A 22091-nucleotide genomic window follows, 5' to 3' on the forward strand; every position below is an offset into this window, starting at 1 on the left:
TCTTGCACATCCGTATGTCGTTGGATAAAGCTTCCAGGGCCGGGACAAGTTCCTCTTTCATTTTTTTATAAAACTTCGCGGTAAATCCGTCCGGCCCTGGCGCCTTCCCCAACTTCGCTTCTTCAATTGCCTTCCTCACTTCCTCTGTTTGGATTGGCCCATTTAGTAAATCTTTAAACTCTTTGCTTATTTTGGATAGTGGAATCTCTTCTAAATATCTTTCAATCTTCTCAAGATCAATTCTATTTGCTTGAAACAATTTAGCATAATACTTGAAGAAACTTCTCTTTATACCATTAGGGTCAACGAATTCTTTTCCTTCTTCTATAATTTTGGTTATCATTCTTCTTTCTTTTCTTGCTTTGAGTTGCCAAGCTAGATATTTCCCCGGTTTATTCGCCCCTTCAAAAGATTTCTGTTGTAACTTCTTTAAATTCCAATAAAGCTCTTGGTTCAAAAAATCATTCAGCTGTTCTTTCAGCAACTGTAGTTCTCTAATAATCTTCTTTTTCCCCGGTTTCTTCTTCAGTTCTTTTTCTTTTTGGGCTATTTGTTCCAATACTTCCACTTGCCTTTGAAGTTTTTCCTTCTTTTGCTTCACATTTTGTGAGATGAGAATCCCTCTCATCACAGCTTTGTAAGCGTCCCACACTACCTGTATTGAAGTCTCTTTATTCAGATTTTGTTGGAAATATTGTTTTGTTTCTTCTTTTAACATTTCCATAACACCTTTTTTATCCAACAAATCTTCATTTATTCTCCAAAGAAAGGATTTATTCCTTTCAGTAGAGGTCCACAAAACAGGGTTGTGATCCGAGTTACATCTAGGCAGGATTTCTATTTTTTGTGTTTTCATTGACAATTCTTCTGACATCCAAATCATATCAATTCTGGAAAAAGAGCAATGTCTATTGGAATAAAAAGTAAAATCTTTCTGCGTTGGGTTCCATTTCCTCCACACATCTTCTAGTTTTTCCTGTTTGACTAGTTCAAAAAAGTTCTTTGGCAATTTTCCACTAATTTCGTTGCCTTTTTGTGATTGTCTATCCAGCCGATCTATAGTTCCATTAAAGTCTCCGGCCAAAATAACTTGATCATAAGTTTGTCCTTGTAGGTGTTCAGTTAAGTCCTTAAAGAACTTTTCTTTTGCTCCATTGGGTGCGTATATATTGACCACCAGTGTCTTTTTCTGTTGAATCATCACTTCCACACCCACATATCTTCCTTCCAAATCTTTGAAAATTTCTTTAGGTTGTAAATCCTTTTTCACATATATCACCACACCTTTTTTCTTATTTAAGGCCGAGGAATAAAATTCTAATCCCAATTTAACATTTTTTAAATATTTGGCATCCAGTTTTCTAATATGAGTTTCTTGCAAGCATATCAAGTTACAATTTTGTTTTTGTATCCAATAATTGATTCTTTTCCTCTTGTTAGGTGAATTTAATCCATTCACGTTCCATGACAACAATTTGTAATCCATTGTAGATTCTTAATTTAAAGTTCTCCAAAGACGTCAGAATTGTCCGCCTTAAATTTATAAAAATCCGTCACCGACCTGATCTGGACTCTCCCACCTTTGTAAGTAAAGGATAAGCCTTGTGGAATTTCCCATCTGTACCTAATATTCAAAGTCCTCAGTTTATCCACCAAAGGCTTATACCTTTTTCTGTCTTGCAGTACTGCTCGGGGGAGTTCTCTCATCACCATAATCTTGTTTCCTTCCATTTCAAAAGGGACGGTGAATTGTTTCTTAAAAATATCTTCTGTAGTTGTTCTTGTTACAAATTGTACAATAACATCTCTTGGTAAATTTTTCTTTTCTGCAATTCTGGAGTTCACTCTGTATATCAAATCAAAATCAGAGTCCATTGTCCCTTCATCTTCTTCCAAATATGATGTTATTGCCTTCATCATTTCATCTCTTATATCTTCATTTTCCTTCTCTTTAATGCCCCTGAATCTCAGATGGGTTTGCATCCTTCTGAACTCCATCATTGTTTCTGATCTTCTAAATTGCTGAGTCAAAGAATCCTGTTTTTCTTCCACTTGTTGCATCTTCTCTTCCACTTCCGTAGTTTTGGTTGCATTAGCCTGAATCTCCTTTTTGACTCCTTCTATTTCTTGCTTGATTGAAGTTATCTCAGTAGTGACCAAATCTTTAATTGCCGCTATGTTCTTCTCCTGAACCTCTTCAAGTTGTTTCAGATGAATCTGAGTCTGCTTTGCCATTTGTGCCTCCAGTTGCTTTTCAATCTGTTCCCCCATCCTTTTTTCACTTTGTTCTCCCATAGCTTGTATTGCTTCCAGCATCCTTTTCTCCATTGCCTCCATGGCAGCATACATCTCTTTCTTATCCTTCTCCCTCTCTTTTGACATCTTGGGGGTTGGTGTCAGCCTAGTTGGTGTTGAATTAGTTCTTGGTCTCACTTTTGGCTTAACGTCAGGATCAGAGTCAGCTCTTTTCGGTCCTCTTCTGGTCTCCGTTTTGGTGCTTTTCCTGCGGTGCGCAAATTCACAAACAAACAGTCTCTTCTAAAGGGTAGCCTTCAATCAGCCATTCCCTTCTATTTTCGCTTTTAAAAACCCTCTAAAAGAAGTTTAAAGTCAAATTTAAAGTCAGGTCCTCCTCAAAATGTCGGGCGCAACTTCTCTATGGTATTCGGGTATAGAGTAGGTCAGGTTACCGTATTCCAGGTCCCGTCTGTTCGTATACACTCACTTCCGGTTCTGCTCTCTTGTAGCTCCGAGTCTCTTCCTGTTGGCTTCCTGTTGGCTTCAGCCCTTCTTTCAGGGCTTCCTCTTCCTGTTCCAGCACCTCGGAGTATTTTTTTCGTTACACCGGCCTGCTCCTCCCGCGATACAGTTCGTCAGTTTCGGTTTTCGGCTGCGCACATATCTCAATTCCCACCGCAGGAATGTTAAACAATGTTCTTTTTTACTGTTTTAAAGCCTTCAATCAACTATTTTCTTTGCCGGAATCGGATTTCTGGGAATGTTTGGTCATTTCCCGCTCAACCGCTTGTTTCAATTTTTATCTTATCACAGTTCAGGTAAGCGGCACGTTTATTGTTATCTAGCACGATCAAATCGGGTTTCGCATTGCTTCTTTTCACTTACTGTTGTTGCCCATCTTCAAGAGGTCGGCTGGTAGAGAGCTTAAACCGGTAATCCGGCTCGAACGGCCGCTGCAGAGTTGCTTGGCACTTGCCTTCTTCGGGGGAGGAGATCAAAGCATGAAACGGCATTCCAGGTATAAGCACACTTTTTCTTCACAGAGGGAGGGAGGGAGGGAGAGAGCCAGCCAGCGGGAACACACCAGAAAAAAAGAGAGTCCTGTGTTTAGACCAAAAAAGTTTCATTCCAGGTATGGGGGGGGGAGAGTCCTGTGCTTAAGACCAAAAAATGTTTTATTCCTGGTATGGGGGGAGTCCTGTGTTTAAGATCAAAAAAAGTTTTAATCCAGGAATGGGGGGAGGGAAGAGTCCTGTGTTTAAGACCAAAAAACATTTTATTCCAGGTGAAAGAGAGAGAAGGAGTCCATCCCATGGCATTTGGAGAGATCCCCCTTTCAATTTCTAACAGATGAGGAAGAAACCTAACAGCATAGCTTGCATTCCTTATTAGTGAAAGGGAGCAAGAGTACAGCAGCACCTTAATGACTAACAAAATTAGTCAGGGCATAAGCTTTCATGAATCACTGCTCACTTCCTCCGTGAAGTGAGTGAAGTGATTTCAGATGCCAAAAGACAATAGCAGGCATTGGTAATGAAAGAAGAAACCTAGGTCTCAGTTCAGTCCGGGAGTTTGCATTGTCTTTAGCTTCATGATCAGTTGCAATTCAGCAGTCTTTTTAAATCTCCCTTTGAAAGTCCATTGTAAGAGAACTGCAACTAAATGCCCTGGAAGGTTAAAATGTTCCCCCACTGATTTTTGAAAGTTGTGGTTTCTAATAGTGGTAGAAAGAGTAAGAGTCCACTAGCACTTTGAAAGACTAACAAAATTGTGGTACGGTATGTGCTTTTGTGAATCACTGCTCACTTCTGCAGACTTATTTCCATTTATTCTTTGCATCCGCCTGGACCGAATCCTCCTGTACCAAACTGAGACCTAGGTTTTCTGTCTCATTACCAATGCTGATATCTCCACCCCTCTGCATATCACACCTAATCCAATCCAGTACCTTGTGTTACATTTTATGGCATACATGGCCTGGCCCAACAAAGTGATATTTATGTTCGATCCGGCCCTCATAACTAATGAGTTCAATGCCTCTGGCTTAGAGAGAAAATAAAACAGCTGGTCTGGAGGGAAAAGTTGTCTTTCCTTTTGGTCTTTGTCTGAAATCTAATGTCAGGATCAGTAGCCAGAGGGTTTGGCTTCTGAGGGAAGAGACATTCAGGAGTCAGTGTTTTCTGATAGGCAACAGCCAGAAAAGTACTTCTACAAAAAGAAGAATAAGGACCCCATTGTCTTAAATATATTAGAACTACTCTGAGGGACAACTTAGATTTTCAGTCAAGAAAGCTACAAAACAGCTTTATACAGACAATGGATACTGGAGAAGGATTGGGCAGAAGGTCTGGGTAGTTAGAGAGAACTCCCATACAAGTCAAATAGTAAAAGGAGTTATTGCTTCTCAGGGACAAGGAGAACAACTTCCTGCCAGTGAAAGGGGTTGGGAAGAGAACCCTGCTGTGATAAAGGGGAGAAGCTTAGACACTTCAGGAGTTAGTGAAAACCTGTAATATCTAAATGGAAAACCTAGATCTCTAAAGGGAGAAACCTAAAAGCACAGACAAAGCTATTCTCTAAGTAATTATATTCAAGATTCTTTGTAACAGCTGAAATATATAAGCAAAAACCTTTCACAGAAAAGAACTTGAAACTCTGAAAATAAGCTACAACACTCTCTTGTTTGTTCAAAAACCTCAATTCTGTGTGTATGTATTTGAAAGTTTTACCTCAGCAATCTCTATATCTTGAATCCTCATAAATTCCCTGTTTATTAAAATCTTTATTCTGTTTTTGAACATTAATTTTGCTTCACGTACCATTTCATTTTTAAAACAAGACAGCTCCTGTATTCCCTCTAGTTCCTGTGCTGGGTCATAAGCCTAAACTTATATCTGTGACAGGGTGGGTCAGTAAAAGCTTATAAAATAAAGAAGATATACACACTACTGAAGGGCGGCTCAGTCACTGAGGGGAACTAAAAATAATTTTGTGGGGAAATCTGCCTGAGACCGGGGATGCTTCAGGGGTCTGTCATAGAGACAAACCACTTCAAGCTTATCCCTCGTATCTCCACATCGGTGAAGTGGTGAGTTGGTAGATCATAACGGACTGTGTCAAATGCTGCTGTCACATCAGGTAGTAACAACAGTGCTGACTCTCCTCGATCCAGGTATCTGTGGAGATCATCTGTGAGGGTGATTAATGCCATCTCCGTCCATGGCTGGGGCAGAAGCTGGATTGGAATGGGTCTAGGGCCAATGTGTCATCCAGGAACACCTGGAGCTCTTTCTGCTGCCACTCTCTCAACTAACTTACCCAGGAATGGAAGACTTGATACTGGGTGGTAGTTTGCCAGATCAAAAGGATCTAAGAATGATTTATTTAAGAGCGGTCGTACCATCGCCTCCTTTAAACTCCCTGGGAAGACACCTGTACCCAGGGACAGATTTATGATGTCTGCTGGGGGGGGGCATACTCCATCTCTACTGGCTTTTACAAGGCATGATGGACACAGGTCCAGGAGGCAAGTGGTAGGCTTCTCAGCACCCAGGATCCTATCAACATCATCCCGGAAGAGACAGCTGAATTGGTCCACTATTGGACCTGAAGGTGGCCAAGGGACCTGTAGTTCACATATTGTATCTAAACTGGCCAGCAAGTCCTGGCAGGGCAACAAGATTTTATCTGCAAAAAAAGCTCGCAAAAGCCTTGCAGTTGATTGCCAATTCACTAACACTTTGAATTATCTCAGAAAGAGAGGTTAAAGACCTAATTATCCTAAATAACTGAGCCAGGCACGAGCTTGCAGTTGTAATGGAGGCTGCATAGAAATCTCTCTTTGCCGTCTTCACTGCCATCTCATAGAATTTCATAAACATTCTATAAGATATTCTTATAGCTTCATCACAAGTCTGTTGCCAGACCAACTCTAGCTGTCTGAGCTCCCACTTCATCTTCCAAAGCTCTGGGGTATACCATGGTGCCAGTCTGGAGTGGGAGCAAATAGGGTGTTGGGGAGTGATCTCAGCAATGGCTTCAGACAGATGGCTATGCCAGTCTACTATCAGAGCATCCAATGAGTTGCCAGGGGGTATCAGATCCCGCAGAGCATTCTGGAAACCTGCTTGCCACCTGAGCAGGAAGGGGCTGGGGTACCCAAATTAACCTTCAGGACAAAGTGGTCCAACCATGACACTACTTCAGTAGTAACTGGATCCACATTTATCCCTGCAACAAAAAACAGATCTAATGTGTGCCCCGCCTGATGTGTGGGACCGGATACAAACTGAGAGTCCCAGTGCTGCCATGGAAGACACCAGGTCCATTACCTGTAAGGAAGCAGTCTCATCAGCATGGACACTGAAGTCCCCCAGAACTATTAGTCTGGGAAACTCCAGGGCCCAACCCAACACCACCTCCAACAGGCTCAGCAAAGTATTTGCTTGTGCACTAGGCGGCCAGTACACCAGCCAGATAGCCAAACTCTCCTCAGCCTCCCATGCTAGGCCAACACACTCAGTACTAGAGGATCTCTGGGGCAGGGAGTAGCCTGAAGAAGAAAGATTCTCCAATGAATATCACCGCCGCCACCAATCCTTTTGTCCAGGACTGATGAAGGACCAAAACCGGGGGGGGGGAGCTCTTTTAAGGCGGCCATCTTGCCCTCCCTTACCCAAGTCTCAGTCATGCATGCCAGGTCCACTTTTTGTACTGCAAAGTAGTTTTGCAATGTTGCTGTTTTATTATTAATGGACCTGGCATTGCACAACATCAGTGTTGGAGAAACGTTACTATTCTTAGCTCCACAACAAGCATAACTTGGGATGGGACAAAGGCTGGAAGGAGACCAAGCATATTCGTATCACTGATTTCCTCTCTCCCACTGTAAACCCCCAGTCACACTCAACGCTGTTGCGGTGTGTGTGTGTGTGTGTGTGTGTCCCTGAACATCAAGACAGCCAGGAAAGTTCTGTTCTGTGAACAAAGGCCACTCATAGAATATTGACTTAATCCACCGTCCTATAGAAATGCCATGGCCTGTTTTGAAGATATCTTCCATTTATGACTTCTATTAAAGGTACTAGTATCCACAAATCTAACAGGTTACCATTCATTTTACACAGGGATACTTGTGACACAAAAACAGTGACTTCATTTTAAGTGAAATATAGAATATTAATGTAGGAAAAGAATAAAATGCATTTAAAATAAAGTGTGTACTTTGATACACAAATTTTACTGTGCTAAAACTTGAGGATTAGCATAGATGCTGTTCTTGCCAGCTTCTCTCCAAGAGCATCCACTCACAAACTTCATACTTTGTGACAAGAGTATATTAATGTTAGCCACAACAATGCCTGTAGTCTAACAGGTTTAAGCTCTTCAAATACATGAAGAAACTGCCACTCATAATCTCTCAGTTCACACACACAGATCCCTCCCAGAATTTGTTAAAACATCTCTTGGAAATGTGTTCTTCTTTCAATTATACAGATGTAACCAATGAGGGGTTATCAATTTTTTAATACTTTGCTAAGGTAATTGTGTTAGCATGCTGCAAAGAACTGACATTGTTTCCACCTTTCCAGAGATTTGAAAGGTTTATAATAACTGTCAATCTATGTTTTACATCAAACAACAGAGGAGCAAAACATGGCTTGAAGAAGTCAATATTTAGCATACAGTACAAATGTTTGGAAATAATTTATTGACAAAAAAAATTAATCCCGCTGCAACAGCTGTTCTCCTGAGAGATCTCAGTTTTAAAGCCAAGATTCTTGCTGGGCTGACAGAGGCACAAGAAGACATACCATCTCTTTTGGCATATCCCTTGAAGAGCTCTCTGGTCTATGGATCAGGATCTACTGTGATGATCCCTGGTGCAAAGGATGTCCACTTTGCCTCAACCAGACTCAGGGCTTTTTCGGCCCTGGCGCCAGCCTGGTGGAACACTCTCCCACATGAGATCTGGGTACTGCGGGATTTAATGCAATTCCGCAGGGCCTGTAAAAAGGAGCTGTTTTGCCAGGCGCATAGTTGAGGCTGTGGACTCAGCCCCCCCCCCCCCCCCCCCCCCTGCTCTGCTTGTCCTGCAAGCATATGCTGTCTGCTCTGAACATACACCATCTGTTCTGCTCACTTTCGGGCATACTTTAGTTGTTTGCTCCTCTCCACCCATTCTCTAGAGTGAGATACATCTATTCCATATGTTGAGTCCGCTGAGGTGTAGATGCTCCAGATGGTACTACTAATCGCCATCAAACTGTAGCATTAACTGAGTTTTAATTGGTATCTTAGTATTGTGTTTTATTTATTTATTATTTATTTCATTCCATTTATATCCCACCCTCCCCGCACGAGGGCTCAGGGCGGCTGTGTTTTAAACATTGTATTGGTTTTCTAATATGTTGTAACCTGCCCTGAGCCTGATATGCAGGGGAGGGTGGACTAGAAATCAAATAAATAAATGTGAATATTATTAGGCCACACAAGATAAGAATTACATCTTTCATTCAGAACTAAAATAGGCTGGCAAAGGAAAAGGAGTAGCCAATAGAATCAGTTCAGATGCTTTGCTATGGGAGAACACACTACACTTAAGATAGCCATTCCCATACTTAAATGCTGAATTTCACTTTAAAAATACTAGGCTCTGGAGAGGCTCTTAGCTTACGCATCATGTATATGAGAGTGGATTAAACTGTGCTTTCTTCTGATACCCTGCCAAAGTAAACAAGATGTTTTGTAGCATGCTGACCTACCTGAAGAACCTTATGTGCTTTTGAGCACACCATCTTTTGCACACACCAGGGTTCCTGTAATTTCAGTGAGCCACATGCACAGAGACATGTACCCACAGATTGCATCCCTCTGCCAAAATGGAACAGTAAACAGTCCCAGGATGGGAAGCTCTACACATGCATTAATCAGTGCTCATGCAACTGGAGCAGATTCCTGGACTGAGGTGACTTTGTTTGGATGTTTTACCAACCCATCATTTAGAGCTTGTGTAGCATGGTGATTAAGAGCAGCAGCAAAGAAGCAGATGGTCAGTTCAATCATAAACCTGATGGCCAGCCACTATTAGGTAAGCAACTTTCTTAATCCTCAAGGCTCTGCCTTCTTCTCCCAATAATGATGCTGGTCTAAATCAATAGGGTTATTTTATGGATAAGAATGAATGAAGCAGCACACTGAATGAAACATTTATGTATCACTTTTCCTAAGTTCTGTTATTAAACCACTGCTCCCATACTGTTTACTCTGAACATCAAGGACTCAAATAATCAAAAAGTTAGTCAAGTACAACTTACCCATTCAAAAATACATGCACTATGCAATAACAAGACTCCAAGAATCAGAACAAGCATGAACAGAAGGCATTAGAGTGGTCTAATTATGTAATATTTCAAAATATTCCTGAATTTTAAACAGGAAAGTACAAATGGTTGCCATCCTAAGGATATCATCCCTACAACAACTCAACAAGACATAACTACTCCTCTGAAAAATTGGGCCATATCAGAATGGACAGACAGAGCTCTGGCTAAAAGGTGATGTCACAAATAGTAATTAAATCTATTAAGGATTTAAAAAAATGGAACCACAAACACTCACAGGGAAGGGAAATCCCATTTCTTCCACTGCTGCCCCTGCTGCCCCCCCCCCCCGCTTTGACTGCCTGCCTTTTGCCTGCTCTTCTGGTTTCCCACTCCAGTCACCCTCCCTCCTGATCTCTTTTCTCCCAACTGCTCCCCCCACTTGCTGCTGCCACAACAGCCCCTGATGCTTCTCCTTCCTCCATCCTCGTACTGCTCCTGTTCTTTTCCCACCCCTCCACTTTCTTCCATTGTCAGGCACCAACGTGGGTTTCTCTGGAAACTGAAAATGCCACCCAAAGTTTTATTTTCCCACAACATCACTTCACTTTTTTCTGTTTGGGCCTTTTATCGTCCCCAAACCTTGTTAAAATTTGGGGAGGGTATTTTTCCAGAAACCGGGGGTGTTCCCTGGGTTTGCAGAAACACACTTTATATGCCCCTCCTTGCATATTTTTTGACAGCATCAAATAATTGTCTATTAGATGTATTAAGTAGAATTTGGCTCTCCGTTTGCTCTGATCTGCTACAAGGATTTCTGTGGCAAGAAGAGTAATTGTCCACCCACCCCTCGAATGAAACAGGTACAAATGTCATGGGTTAAACTGGGAATTTATTTATGCATAAGCTGATCTGCCTCATTTATATCAATTAAGCACAGGTTGCCTTGTGCCTGCAAAGCAGGCTTCCTTAGGGCAAACCCACCCTGGCTCAGAGCCAGGTCCGGAAACCTTCCGTATCCACTTGTCACGGCCCGCATGTCCAATATGTAGAGGAGATGTGGGAGCACATTCCAGCCCATGACTGCTAAGCCTTAGGGCTCATCACATGCTCCCCCAACCCCAAAGAGGCCCCCCCTCCGGGTCTCCCGGACTGCTAAGCCACTAGGTACCCAGTTTGAATACCCCTACAATTGTTTATTTATTTTATTTATTTATTTCATTTATACCCCGCCGTCCCCGCACGCGTTGATATCTCGGGGTGCTTGCCAACACAAATAAACCCCCTCAATCTGTGCTTTCCCACCTTCCCAAAAAGGGCCTAACCGGGTTACCAGACCTATTTATGCTGTGCCCCCCTGGACCATGTGAAGCAGGCAAAAAAGCCCCCCCACCGGCCAATCGGAGGGAGCCCAAAAAATTTCTACTCAGCCCCACACCCAGCGACTGGCTAACCCCACATGGTCCCTAGCCGAGAGTGGGCAGGGAGCTTGTCCTTGGCTGGAATGGCTGAGGAATGGCTGCTGCCCTCAACCTTGTTCCGCCAATTGTCCCTGATAGGCAAGCGCTCCCTCGCTGGCTGCTAATAGGCTCCCCAACCCTCGTGGTTTCTTTCAAGGAGGTGGGGGGCAGGCAAAAGTTTGTGCTTGCTCATGTGCAAGCATCGGTCTTTCGGGGTTGGGGAAATGCTAATCTATGTCCTAGTATTATTATTATTACACAACAGTTATTTGTTAACACTTGATTTGAAGAAGTTAAGGGCAAAATGGGAAATCACCATTCCTAGGATTATACCTGTAAGTCAATAACTGGTGGGAATGTAGTTTAACAATTGAATTAAGATATTTTAGCATAGCATAATAGATTTAAAGACTGAAAGGATTATCAAAATTGTACAGTATCTTTATGGACACAGTTCCCCAAGATGATACGTACCAGAAAGTTGGGAAAGCAATTTGAAAGATTGGTATATCAGAAAAAAAAGACTAAAATTATATTTGTAGAACAGGATCAACTGAAATGCTAAATACAGCCATCAGTGTACTGCATTTTGTGCTGCAAATATATCAACTTTTTGTATTTGTTTTAAATTATACTTAATACTACACATTTAAAACAGCTCTGAGCCCAGTTCAGACTTAATTCTGGTTTTGGAATTGGGATAAGCTATGATCACCCTTCTCTGGCCACCACCAATTCAGGTTACAATGAAACCAGGTATACACCTAAACCCACTTCAAGAAACCAGGTATATACCTAAACCCACTATTCAAGAACTAATAAAGTTCTCCAAATGAGTTGAGGACATACATGGCAACATTGTAATTTAGGTTACGAATAACCAGGTGTAGTGATAATACTGTACATGTATGGGAGAGGGCAGTACTCACTGGAGAGAAGGCACACGTGATTGTGCAACTGTTTCCAAAATCAGAAAGTATTTGCTAAGTCTGAACAGGGACCTCTGCATTTAGTTTCTCATTTAAAATGTACACCTACAATAGAAGGAACATCTGCTTACAGAGAAATACTGCACACACTAAGATTTTAATATTCTAAACTATTTCAACGCTCAAGTCTTACCCATCATTTATATATTGTCTAAGGTGCATTTGCAGCATGGGGGAAAAAACAAAAACAAAATGTTTGTTATGAAATGGAGCAAAATGAAATTTAGATCAAAGTAAAACAAAAGTAAAACAAAAGTAAATATGAAGAATGCAAGTTTTTTGTGAACTAATCCAAAAATGAAAAGCACTATTTTTTTTCTTAATGCACTAACAAGTACTCATAAATATGGCATGTTTTTAATTGGCTGGAATGATATGTTTTTTTACTTGGTAAAATTTGTTTTCATTGTCTGTTTGGTGTTACATTATTGTTGTGAGCTGACCCCAGCAGGTCTGAAAAGGGAGCATACGAATTTTCAGAACAAACGAATATGGTGGGTTTTGGTTAATTTTATGCTTGTTTTTTCCCTCCCTTTCAAAGAGGCAAGTGTACGTGCATATTTAGTTTCAAATTCTTACCTTAGAATTACACTCTATGTGTGGGTCTCCTTGAGGTTTTAATCCAATGATCTGAAACACAGAGGGAAAACCCCACTATTAAAAAAGACTTTTCTGGGTGGATGGAATAAATGTTATGCATTTACAAGAACATACAATTGCACAGCAAATAACTGTAGAAGTCTTATTTTCATAATCCACTTTCAGTTCGCACAAAAAGTGACCTTCCTGACTTGCAAGCTTGCGTATTCTGAGTTGGAAGAAGTGGGATGAATAGCCACTTTGCATGGGGTAGCCATGCCAAACTAAAAGTTTACATGTCAGGCTGTCCACTGATGCAGCTATTAAAATAGTATTTTGAATATATGTACATGGCACACCTCCCCCTTCCCTAGTGTCACTGGCAGTAAGATTTGGAAAGGTGAAGTCTTTGTTTGGTACAATGTCATTCAGGAAACAGATTCCATCCTGACACAAGTTTTTCAAGATATGCAACTTATTCGAACTTTGCCTTTAGGTTGCACTGATTTTTGTTCCTATACCATGGGCTCAATCCAACCAATTTTTATGCTGGTGAAAAAGGAAATTAAAAAAACCATTTGGCCGCTAAAAAATGCTATGGTGAAGATCATGGAACCTGCAAGTACAAAACCCATGTGTGATGACAGCTACAGTATGCAGCAAAGTTGGGTAAGACTGAAAGAAAAAAGTAGACTGGATGTTTTTCGATAAGAGTGAAAGAAAAACAATTTAAGTAGCAATTGGCAGGTTCAGGTATTTTAATACTGTCCCATTTTAAAATGCAGTCACAACAGCACCCAAGAGGGTTCCACTTCCACGTGACATTTTGAGCAACAGCAGTTCATTACTTCAGATTAGGCATGTAACATTTATGGCTGAATCCAGATGGCATATGCAGGCAACATGTCACATAACATGCAGTCAACTACTGAATAAGGAAATACTTTGACCATGGCATAGTTTTCAAGAATTCAACTTAGACTTCACCTTCTTTTCTAGAAAGGCACATTAAAAAGAGGTTGTGCATTTTTGTGGAGAATATTGCAGGCTAACTAGCAGATAATCACATGTGTGACCCAGGCAAGCCTCTTGCTTTTTTAAAGCAGTAGTACTGGCATACAGCCAAAGCACACACTGCCTAAATTGTAGTGGTTTAAACACAAAAGTTACACGGTTTCTTAAGTAGCAAGAGAGATCAAAATGGAAGAAGTTGAACAAGATGCAACTCCTCTGTGCAATAAAGTTTTAATATCGTCAGCCTGACTCAGAGTTTCTAATGCATGAAGCAGAAGCATGCAAAATCTCTAGCAATGATTTAAAGTTAAGAGCAGCTCTATGTTTGGTTGCCTGCTGCATCTGGAAAGCACCCCAACCAAAGGAATCTATGAGAACGCCTCTTCACAGAATCCATTGTCACAAAAGCCACCCACCAAAGCCACCCACTAACTGCAAGCCCCTATTCAGTTTATGCCCCCCAAAAGTTCTCGTACTTACTCTATTCATTTTTATAACAACACATGGTGTTCCTTTGGCATAGCCAAAAGTGAAATCTTCTAGTCCAGAGCATGGTCCCAGGCTACTGCGATTAAACCTGCATGCTTTTTTGACATTCTCCTCTTGATCAAAGAGCTGTCCTGATGTACACAGAATGCTTTTGGATTGTTCAGAGTCATTGTAAGCTAGGGGGGACATGGAATGTATCATGTTATGTTCTCATTCAGTTAAATAAATACATAAACGATAGAATTATTTCTCAGTTTAAGAACCTCATTGGATTCAAGGGGGGAAATATTTTTGCAGACTTTGAGATAAACAAGTTACGTAACAAATCACACACATTCTTCCATATTTATTGCTAAGTATTATTTCCCAATGCCAAGTGAAGGACAGGAGAAAATAGGGAAAGGTATTTTACACATTTGCTTTTCACTGCTATTAGAAAAGTATGTTAGGAGAAACCAGGACAATGTGTTCCAGCAGCAAGGAATAACATTTATGCAATAACAGACTAACACCAGGAAGAAATCTGGCCCCTTAGTGAAGGCCAGAGTCACATATAAGCCTCAACGTTGATGGGACTTAGAACAGAGCTGTTTATTCTGTTTTATAAAGCAGGAACGACATGTCAAGACAGCCACAACAGCAAGATCTTTGTTTTCTCTCACACAGACACAGGGCCTGTACAACTGCTGCTAGCAATACAATCTTAAATGCTCCCAATCTGTAAAGTTACAAACAACTTCGCCTAGGATACCCAAACTGCTGGAACTGATGCTGTTTACAACAGATCCAACAGTTTAAGGCAGAATTTCCCCATTTTGATTCAAACTTGAGACTAGTTTATCTTCCTTACTCTTCTGATGTCAGGTTCCACAGCAAGTAACTCTTCACACACGTTTCCTAAGAAGTGTTATGCTTTATTAGTGTACAAATCTGGTACCATGTCCACAGGATTATTGTTAGGAATAACTAGAAGGCGGGAACATCCCAATACATATAGCTGGGCAAGGCAACTAGCTAAGCAAATGAACTTCGAGCGGGAGAGTCGCGGGATATCCTGAGAGCAGAAAGATTCACACCAAATGTGGACCGCAAGCCCTCCCTACCTCACAAGGCCAGACTGATAATGGTGTCTAGCTCCCACGGTCTCCCTGGGATGTTTACTGCAAGCTGCTGAGCTGCAAGCAAGCGAGAACAGGGAAGGGCAGAATACATATAAATGGCAGCTAGCTGACATCCTGCCCCCTCAAAAAACACATCACCCCCCTCCCACAGCCCACAGGGGACTGCCCGGTTTTTCTGGGAATTGGGCATAAAATTTACGTAGGAGTTTGGGGGCTCGCACGTCTTTCCCCGCCACCCACTCCTGATGTTCGGGACCCCAATGCAGCCATTCCACCAGGTAGAACAATTGCCCACGTTTCATTTTAGAGTCCAAAATCGCAGATATTTCATGATGTTTCTCCCCTTCCACCAGAATTGGGGGTGGCCGAGACGGCTTTGGGCACCAGGGATTAGACGTTGGGCAAGGCTTCAGTAAGCTGAAATGGAAAATTGGATGAATGTTCCGCAAGTTCTTAGGCAAGTCCAATTCAACAGTCACTTCATTAATCAGCTTAACAACTTTAAACAGCCCAATGTATTTCCACGCCAACTTTCGGCACGACTGTGACAAATGTAGGTTTTTAGTAGACACATATACAGAGTTCCCCGGCTGCAGAGCCCAACCCTCCACCCTCTCCTTGTCAGCCTGATGTTTGTAAGCAGCTTTAGCCATGTCCAATGCTTCGCAGATCTTGGGCCATGCCTCTCTCAACGCCGAGCTCCATTCAGAAGCCTCCCCCCCTTTCCCCGGAGTGGCAGAAAGGGCATCGGGGGGCTGTCATAACCAAAAGCCACTTTGAATGGTGACATTCCTGTAGAAGCGTGGTAAGAACTGTTATAACAAAATTCAGCATGAGTCAGTAGGTCTGTCCAATCATCCTGCTGGAAGTTTGTGAAACACCTCAAATATTGTTCAAGGGTTTGATTAACCCGTTCGGACTGGCCATCGGTCTCTGGATGATAAGCACTGCTCAGGCCCCGTTCAATGCCCATGAGTTCCAGGAGTTCACCCCAAAACTTTGAAACAAATTGGGGGCCCCTGTCTGTTATTATTTTGGTAGGTAGTGTGTGGAGCCTGACCACATGGTTGACGAAAGCTTTGGCCAAAGTCCGAGCCGTTGGCACACTGGGGAAAGGAATGAAATGAGCCTGCTTGGAGAATAAATCCACAATCACCCAAATTACCGTCATGGCCTTGCTGGGAGGTAAATCGGTGATGAAATCCATGGAAATAACTTCCCATGGTCTATTTGGCGTTGGTAAAGGTTTCAGTAATTCGGGGGGCTTTCCCTTCCTGGGTTTACACATAATGCACGTTTGACAGGAGTATACAAATAGAGACAAATCCTTGCGCATGTGGGGCCACCAGATGGTGCGTTGTAGATGTAGTGATTTCACAAAACCTGTGTGGCCAGCCAGTTTGGATCCATGCACTAGCCCCATAATTTCCCCCCGCAAGAGGTTTGGAACAAACAGTTTTGTGTCTTTATACCAACACCCATCCAGCCCCAGGGCCAACTTCCCCCCACCTCCACTTCCCACTTGTCGAGCTTCGAAAAGGCAGTGGCGAATTTGGCCTCCCATCCCCCAGGAGGGGAGGGCATAGAGGAGGCATGTTTAGCATGCCTCTGGGTTGTTACCGCCCCGCCCAGGTGGAAAGGTGTAAACATAGACTCTAGGACCTCCTCCCGCTGGCTTTCGTGCTGCGGGAGGCGGGACAAGGCATCTGCCAGCGAGTTCGCTTTCCCTGGGAAATGGTGGAGAGTGAACTGAAACTTAGAGAAAAAAATCAGCCCACCAGAGTTGCTTGGCATTTAAGTTACGGGGGGTGCGAAGCATTTCAAGGTTCTTGTGATCTGTCCGCACTTCAAACGGCACCCTTGCCCCTTCCAGCCAATGTCTCCATGTTGAGAGAGCCAGCCGGATTGCCCCAGCTTCCCTGTCCCAAACCGACCAATTGCGCTCGGTGTCGGTGAATTTACGAGACACGTAGGCTAAGGGATGGAGTTTGCCATCCGCTCCTTCTTGCAAAATCGCCCCACCCATAGCTACATCTGAGGCGTTTGTTTGCACCACACACTTTTTTGTTTCGTCTGGGTGTGCAAGGATGGGCTCGGTGGTGAAAAGGGTTTTCAGTTTGTCGAACGCCTCCCAGCATTCCTGGGTCCACATCAACTTAGCTCCAGGCTTAGTAGCTTCAGGACCTTTCCCCTTTGTTTTCAGCAAGTCAGTGAGGAGTAAGCTCACCTGGGCAAAGTTCAGCAGAAAGTTTCTATGGAAATTGGCAAACCCTAAAAAACTTTGGAGTTGCCGGCGAGTTCTGGGGGCCTCCTACCCCAAAATGTCTTTAACCTTCCCCCGGTCCATTTCTATGTCCCGTGGGGAGATGTGGTAGCCCAAGAAATCAATTTCTGGTGTGTGGAACTCGCACTTAGACAGTTTGGCAAACAGTTTGTGCTTGTGCAACTTTTTGAGGACCTCTCTCACCAACTGCACATGGGAGGTCTTGTTGGGGGAGTAAATCAGAACGTCGTCCAAGAAAACAAGCACCCCCTTAAACAGGTACTCATGCAACACTTCATTTATCAAATTCATGAAGACTCCCGGGGGGCCCTGAAGACCGAAAGGCATCACCAGATATTCGAACTGGCCCAGAGGAGTATTGAAAGCGGTCTTATACTCATCCCCCTCTCTTATGCGCACCCGAAAGTAAGCATCGCGCAGATCAAGTTTTGAAAAGATTTTCCCTTTAGCCACTTCAGTGAGGAGATCCTTGAGCAATGGCATTGGGTACGCATTTGTAGAAGAGACAGCATTCAACCCCCTATAGTCTGTGCACAGATGCAAACCCCCATTTTTCTTTTTTCGGAAGAGAACAGGAGCTGCGTACGGGGAGGAAGCTGGTCGGATGAAACCTCACGCAAGGGTTTTGTCAATAAACTTCCGCAACTCCACTTTCTCCCAGGGGCTCATGGCATAGATTTTCCCTTTTGGCATTTTGTGCCCCGGCAGCAGCTCGATAGCACAGTCAGAATTGCAATGGGGGGGCAGCTCATCAGCTTCGGCTTCGCCAAACACTTGAGCCAGATCCCTATATTCCCGAGGGATTTGTTTTAGTTCCTCAGCAGCTAAGCACACTCGAACCTGGTCACTGACAGGCGTCACCCCCCACTTCGGGTTCCAGAGGTGGCTTTGGCATCTGGGGGATATGAACTTTACCACTCTGTCCCCCCACAAAATATACGGCCATGCCCATGGAGCCATGCGTTTCCCAGTACCAAGGGGAATCTAGCCCCTGGGACCACGATAATGGTCCTTCTCTCCCAATGATCCCCAGCCCCCATGCGTAACGGTACAGTCTCGTATTTACAGGGTTCTTTCATCGGGGATCCATCCATTTGGGTAAATACTAAGGGCTCGGTCAACTTGACCACATCTGCATCCAAGGCAGCAACCAGGGAGGGGTTAATTAAATCTCGCCCGCACCCCGAGTTGATGAGGCCCCGGACCCTGATGTGTGTGCCCAGCGTGGGATTTATCAAAGTCACAGTCACGAAAAAGAGGGGTGGGTAAGGACTGAGCGTGTTCATGCCGGAGAACAAGTCGGATTCCAGCAGCCCCTCGCCGAACCTCTGGTCGAAGAGGCGGGGAGGGAAGAACGGAGAGAAGCCGAAGGGCCGGTGTATCCAAGGGTGGTGGATGGTAATGTCCATGGCGTAGCTCAGCAGGCAGAGGCGCTTCTCCCTTCCTTTCTCACGACTGCGCAATTGCAGATCCGGAGCGATAGTTGTTCACCACTTCTGGAGCTTCCGTTGTGGGGTCTTGCTGCTCTGCGCCACTTACAGCAGGACCTGGCCTTTTCCTGCCGGCCTCGTCTCCTCCTCCCCACTTGACTCGTACTCCACTACGGCTTGAAGGGCGTGGGGCCCTTTCGTTTTCGCTGTACTCTTCCTAGGGGTGAAGTCGCTCCTGCACTTGTCACCTTCTTTCCCCGGCGCACCTCTACCTTCTCCCAACGGGCAGTTAGCAGCGAAATGGCCACGATCCCCACATCTTAGGCACAGCACTTGTTTCATCCGCTGCTCCCTGCTTTGGAGTGGGGATGCGCTGGCGTTGTTCTTCCGCCCGCAACTGCGTTATCCAGCCGCATAGTGCGCAAACAGCTCTTGGCACTCTCAGCCTCCTGCAACCAAGCGTCCAAGGTCCGCGGGTCTCGGGTCCCCAGAACCTCGTTTCGGATCTCCGCGTTCAGGCCCAACCTGTCCTGCTGGGCGAACACTGGGTCTGTCCAGTCCCGGATTTTGGCTGCCTGCCGATGGAATTCAGTGGAATACTCCCGAACCATTAACTTGCCTTGCTTGAACATCCGGAGGAACGCTAAGCAAATGAACTTCAAGCGCGCGCACAGGAAGACTCCCGGCGGGAGATTACATAATGAGCGGGAGAGTCGCGGGATATCCCGAGAGCAGAAAGATTCACACCAAATGTGGACAGCAAGCCCTCCCTACCTCACAAGGCCAGACTGATAACGGCGTCTAGCTCCCATGGTCTCCCTGGCATGCTTACTGCAAGCTGCTGAGCTGCAAGCAAGTGGGAACAGGGAAGGGCAGAATACACATAAATGGCAGCTAGCTGACATCTGAAAAACATGCTATTTGCTTTCCATTTGTAGCTCTGTTATTTCTCTCTGGAGAATTTGCCTCTGTCTGCTGGTAGGAAATGGCAAATTGCAACTGTGCCTTGGCCCTCCCTCCCTCCCTCCACTCCACTCCAATTATGTTGCCATAGCTATCCCAGATGCCTGTTTAAAAGCTGAGGCTGGTAGTTCAAATGTCACTAATGCAGCTTTCCTCTCTAAATTAAGCCATGGACACACCTGCTTCCCCACCTTCTGTCTCAACAGCCAATAGTCCTTAGGCAGAGATACCCAAATGGCAGCCCAAAAAGACAGCTCCTGAAGCACAGTTCTCTAGCCCTATTTTAAATTAGGGTATGTCAAAGGTTTTATGTGGTTCACTAGTAAAGAAAAGCAACCATGTGTTTGCCTACGACAAAACTGACTTTGTTACCATTCCCTGCACCTTCTGGAAAGTCAATCAGGCTCCTGCCAATATGCTTCCAAGGCATCATTCAGAAAGCCCATTTTAGCCTTAGCACTTTCCAATCAATGACCTCATTAATCTGAGTGCATGTGTTGTTCTTCATAGGTGAGAAGCCTTATTGCTAAGTGATGCCAGCTTTATTACATCTCTAAGGACTGTCAGGATAACCACCTGTTCTTCCAAGACTTCCACTGGGAGAGTAGCCTTAGCAATACAGAAGCTGCCCCTCTTGGCTTAATGTTAGAAGAGAAAGGGACAGAGATCTCTACATGCAGTCAATATAGCACTACTTTTTACTCTGTTTACCCTACTTTACCCTACTTATCTCCTTCCTCTTTCTCACACTCACACCCCTGACATGGATGGTAGCAGACAGTATTTCTAGACTGGAATGTGAAGAATGGAGCTACACCTGCTGTCAGTTTCTGGTTTAACTGTCCAAGGCAGACTCCTCAGACAAAGCAGTGGTGCAAGAAGCTAGCAAGAACCGGGCTGCTCTGAATACAAACACAAAGAAGAGGAGTTTGTGTGGTTATTGTATTACCAAAAGCTTGGAAATAGATTGTGTATTACAACTGCTACCACCAAAGCATATTATTAGCCTTCCAGATAAAGGTAGCATAGGATTAAACCAGACCGTGGATGAGTAATGAGTGTGCGGTCTTCTCCCAATGACAGCCCTGTGTTTTATCAGCCATACACAGCTTAACTTCAGCAGATAACAGGCTCTGACACAGTTTTCATCCCAAGGAATGTGAAAAGCAAACCAGTACGAGAGCAGGGGAACTGCAGGAAGCAAAACCTGTAGTGAGCGATCAGATCAGAATCATGAGCGGTGCTGGTATACGTAATACAGGTGGGCAGGAGCCATAAGAACCAAGCTATGTATGCTAACTTCCAAACTAGAAAATGTTGTTTATTTTCCTGAGCAGTATGGTACAGAAGATGCTCTTAAGTTGTTTTAGAAGAAGAAGAAGAGTTGGATTTATACCTCGCCCTTTACTTGGAGTCTCAGAGTGGCTTCCTTCCCTCTCCCCACAACAGACACCCTGTGAGATAGGTGGGGCTGAGAGAGCTCTGAGACAACTGCTCTTGAAAGAACTGTGACTGACCCAAGGTCACCCAGCTGGCTTCATGTAGAGGAGTCGGAAATCAAACCCAGTTCTCTAGATTAGAGTCTGTTGCTTTAACCACTACACCAAACTGGCTCTCAGTTTAAAGTTGCAGCAAGTAGCAATTCTAACATTTAATTACTTTATACCACCCAATATATTGAAGGATGGGGTGGGCAAACCATTGGCACATGTGCCACCATCAGCACACCAGACCAGTTTACCTAGTACCCAAAGCTAGATCTCTGCTCAAGCATCTGAGGCACTGGCAGCACTGTTGGGGCCACCAGCATGGAAGAAGACAAGAGGCATGGCTTATGCCCATCATACTTTCCAATACAAGGCAAATCCCTGAGATGCTGCTAACACTGATGAGGTTGACTTGCTTCAAACATGTCTAGCCAAGTACCATCCTCTTTCTCCCCTTGTGTTTGCTGGCCTGCCTTCACAGCTTCACAGGTAGATCCATTTTTTTCAGCACTTGGGCAAAAAAGGCTGACTGCCAAAAAGGCTGACTGTTCCTGTTGTAGACAATCATGACCTCTTATTATACATTGGAATGAATCCAAGAAGACCAGTGAGGGACTTACAATGGGCATTCTTGAACACTAATAAGTAACCTCAAGAGACACCACAAGAGAACTACTGCTACCATAAACACCTAAAATTCACCATATCAGGCTAC

General features: G+C 43.9%; 1 protein-coding gene across 1 annotated transcript in view; it reads right to left on the reverse strand.

Moving 5' to 3' along the window:
* The window catches only part of ATP1B3 (ATPase, Na+/K+ transporting, beta 3 polypeptide), a 57766-nt gene that overhangs the window by 6513 nt on the left and 29162 nt on the right, over window positions 1-22091 (reverse strand). The window contains exons 4-5 of the mRNA XM_015413487.1: window positions 14083-14267; window positions 12589-12639 (exon numbers count right to left, since the gene is read on the reverse strand). Of these exons, the coding sequence (XP_015268973.1) occupies window positions 12589-12639; window positions 14083-14267 (236 nt within the window). The remainder of the gene's footprint in view (window positions 1-12588; window positions 12640-14082; window positions 14268-22091) is intronic.

This window comes from Gekko japonicus, unplaced genomic scaffold (assembly GCF_001447785.1).
Source record: "Gekko japonicus isolate JY-2015 unplaced genomic scaffold, Gekko_japonicus_V1.1 scaffold155, whole genome shotgun sequence".
Classification (NCBI taxonomy): Eukaryota; Metazoa; Chordata; class Lepidosauria; order Squamata; family Gekkonidae; genus Gekko; species Gekko japonicus.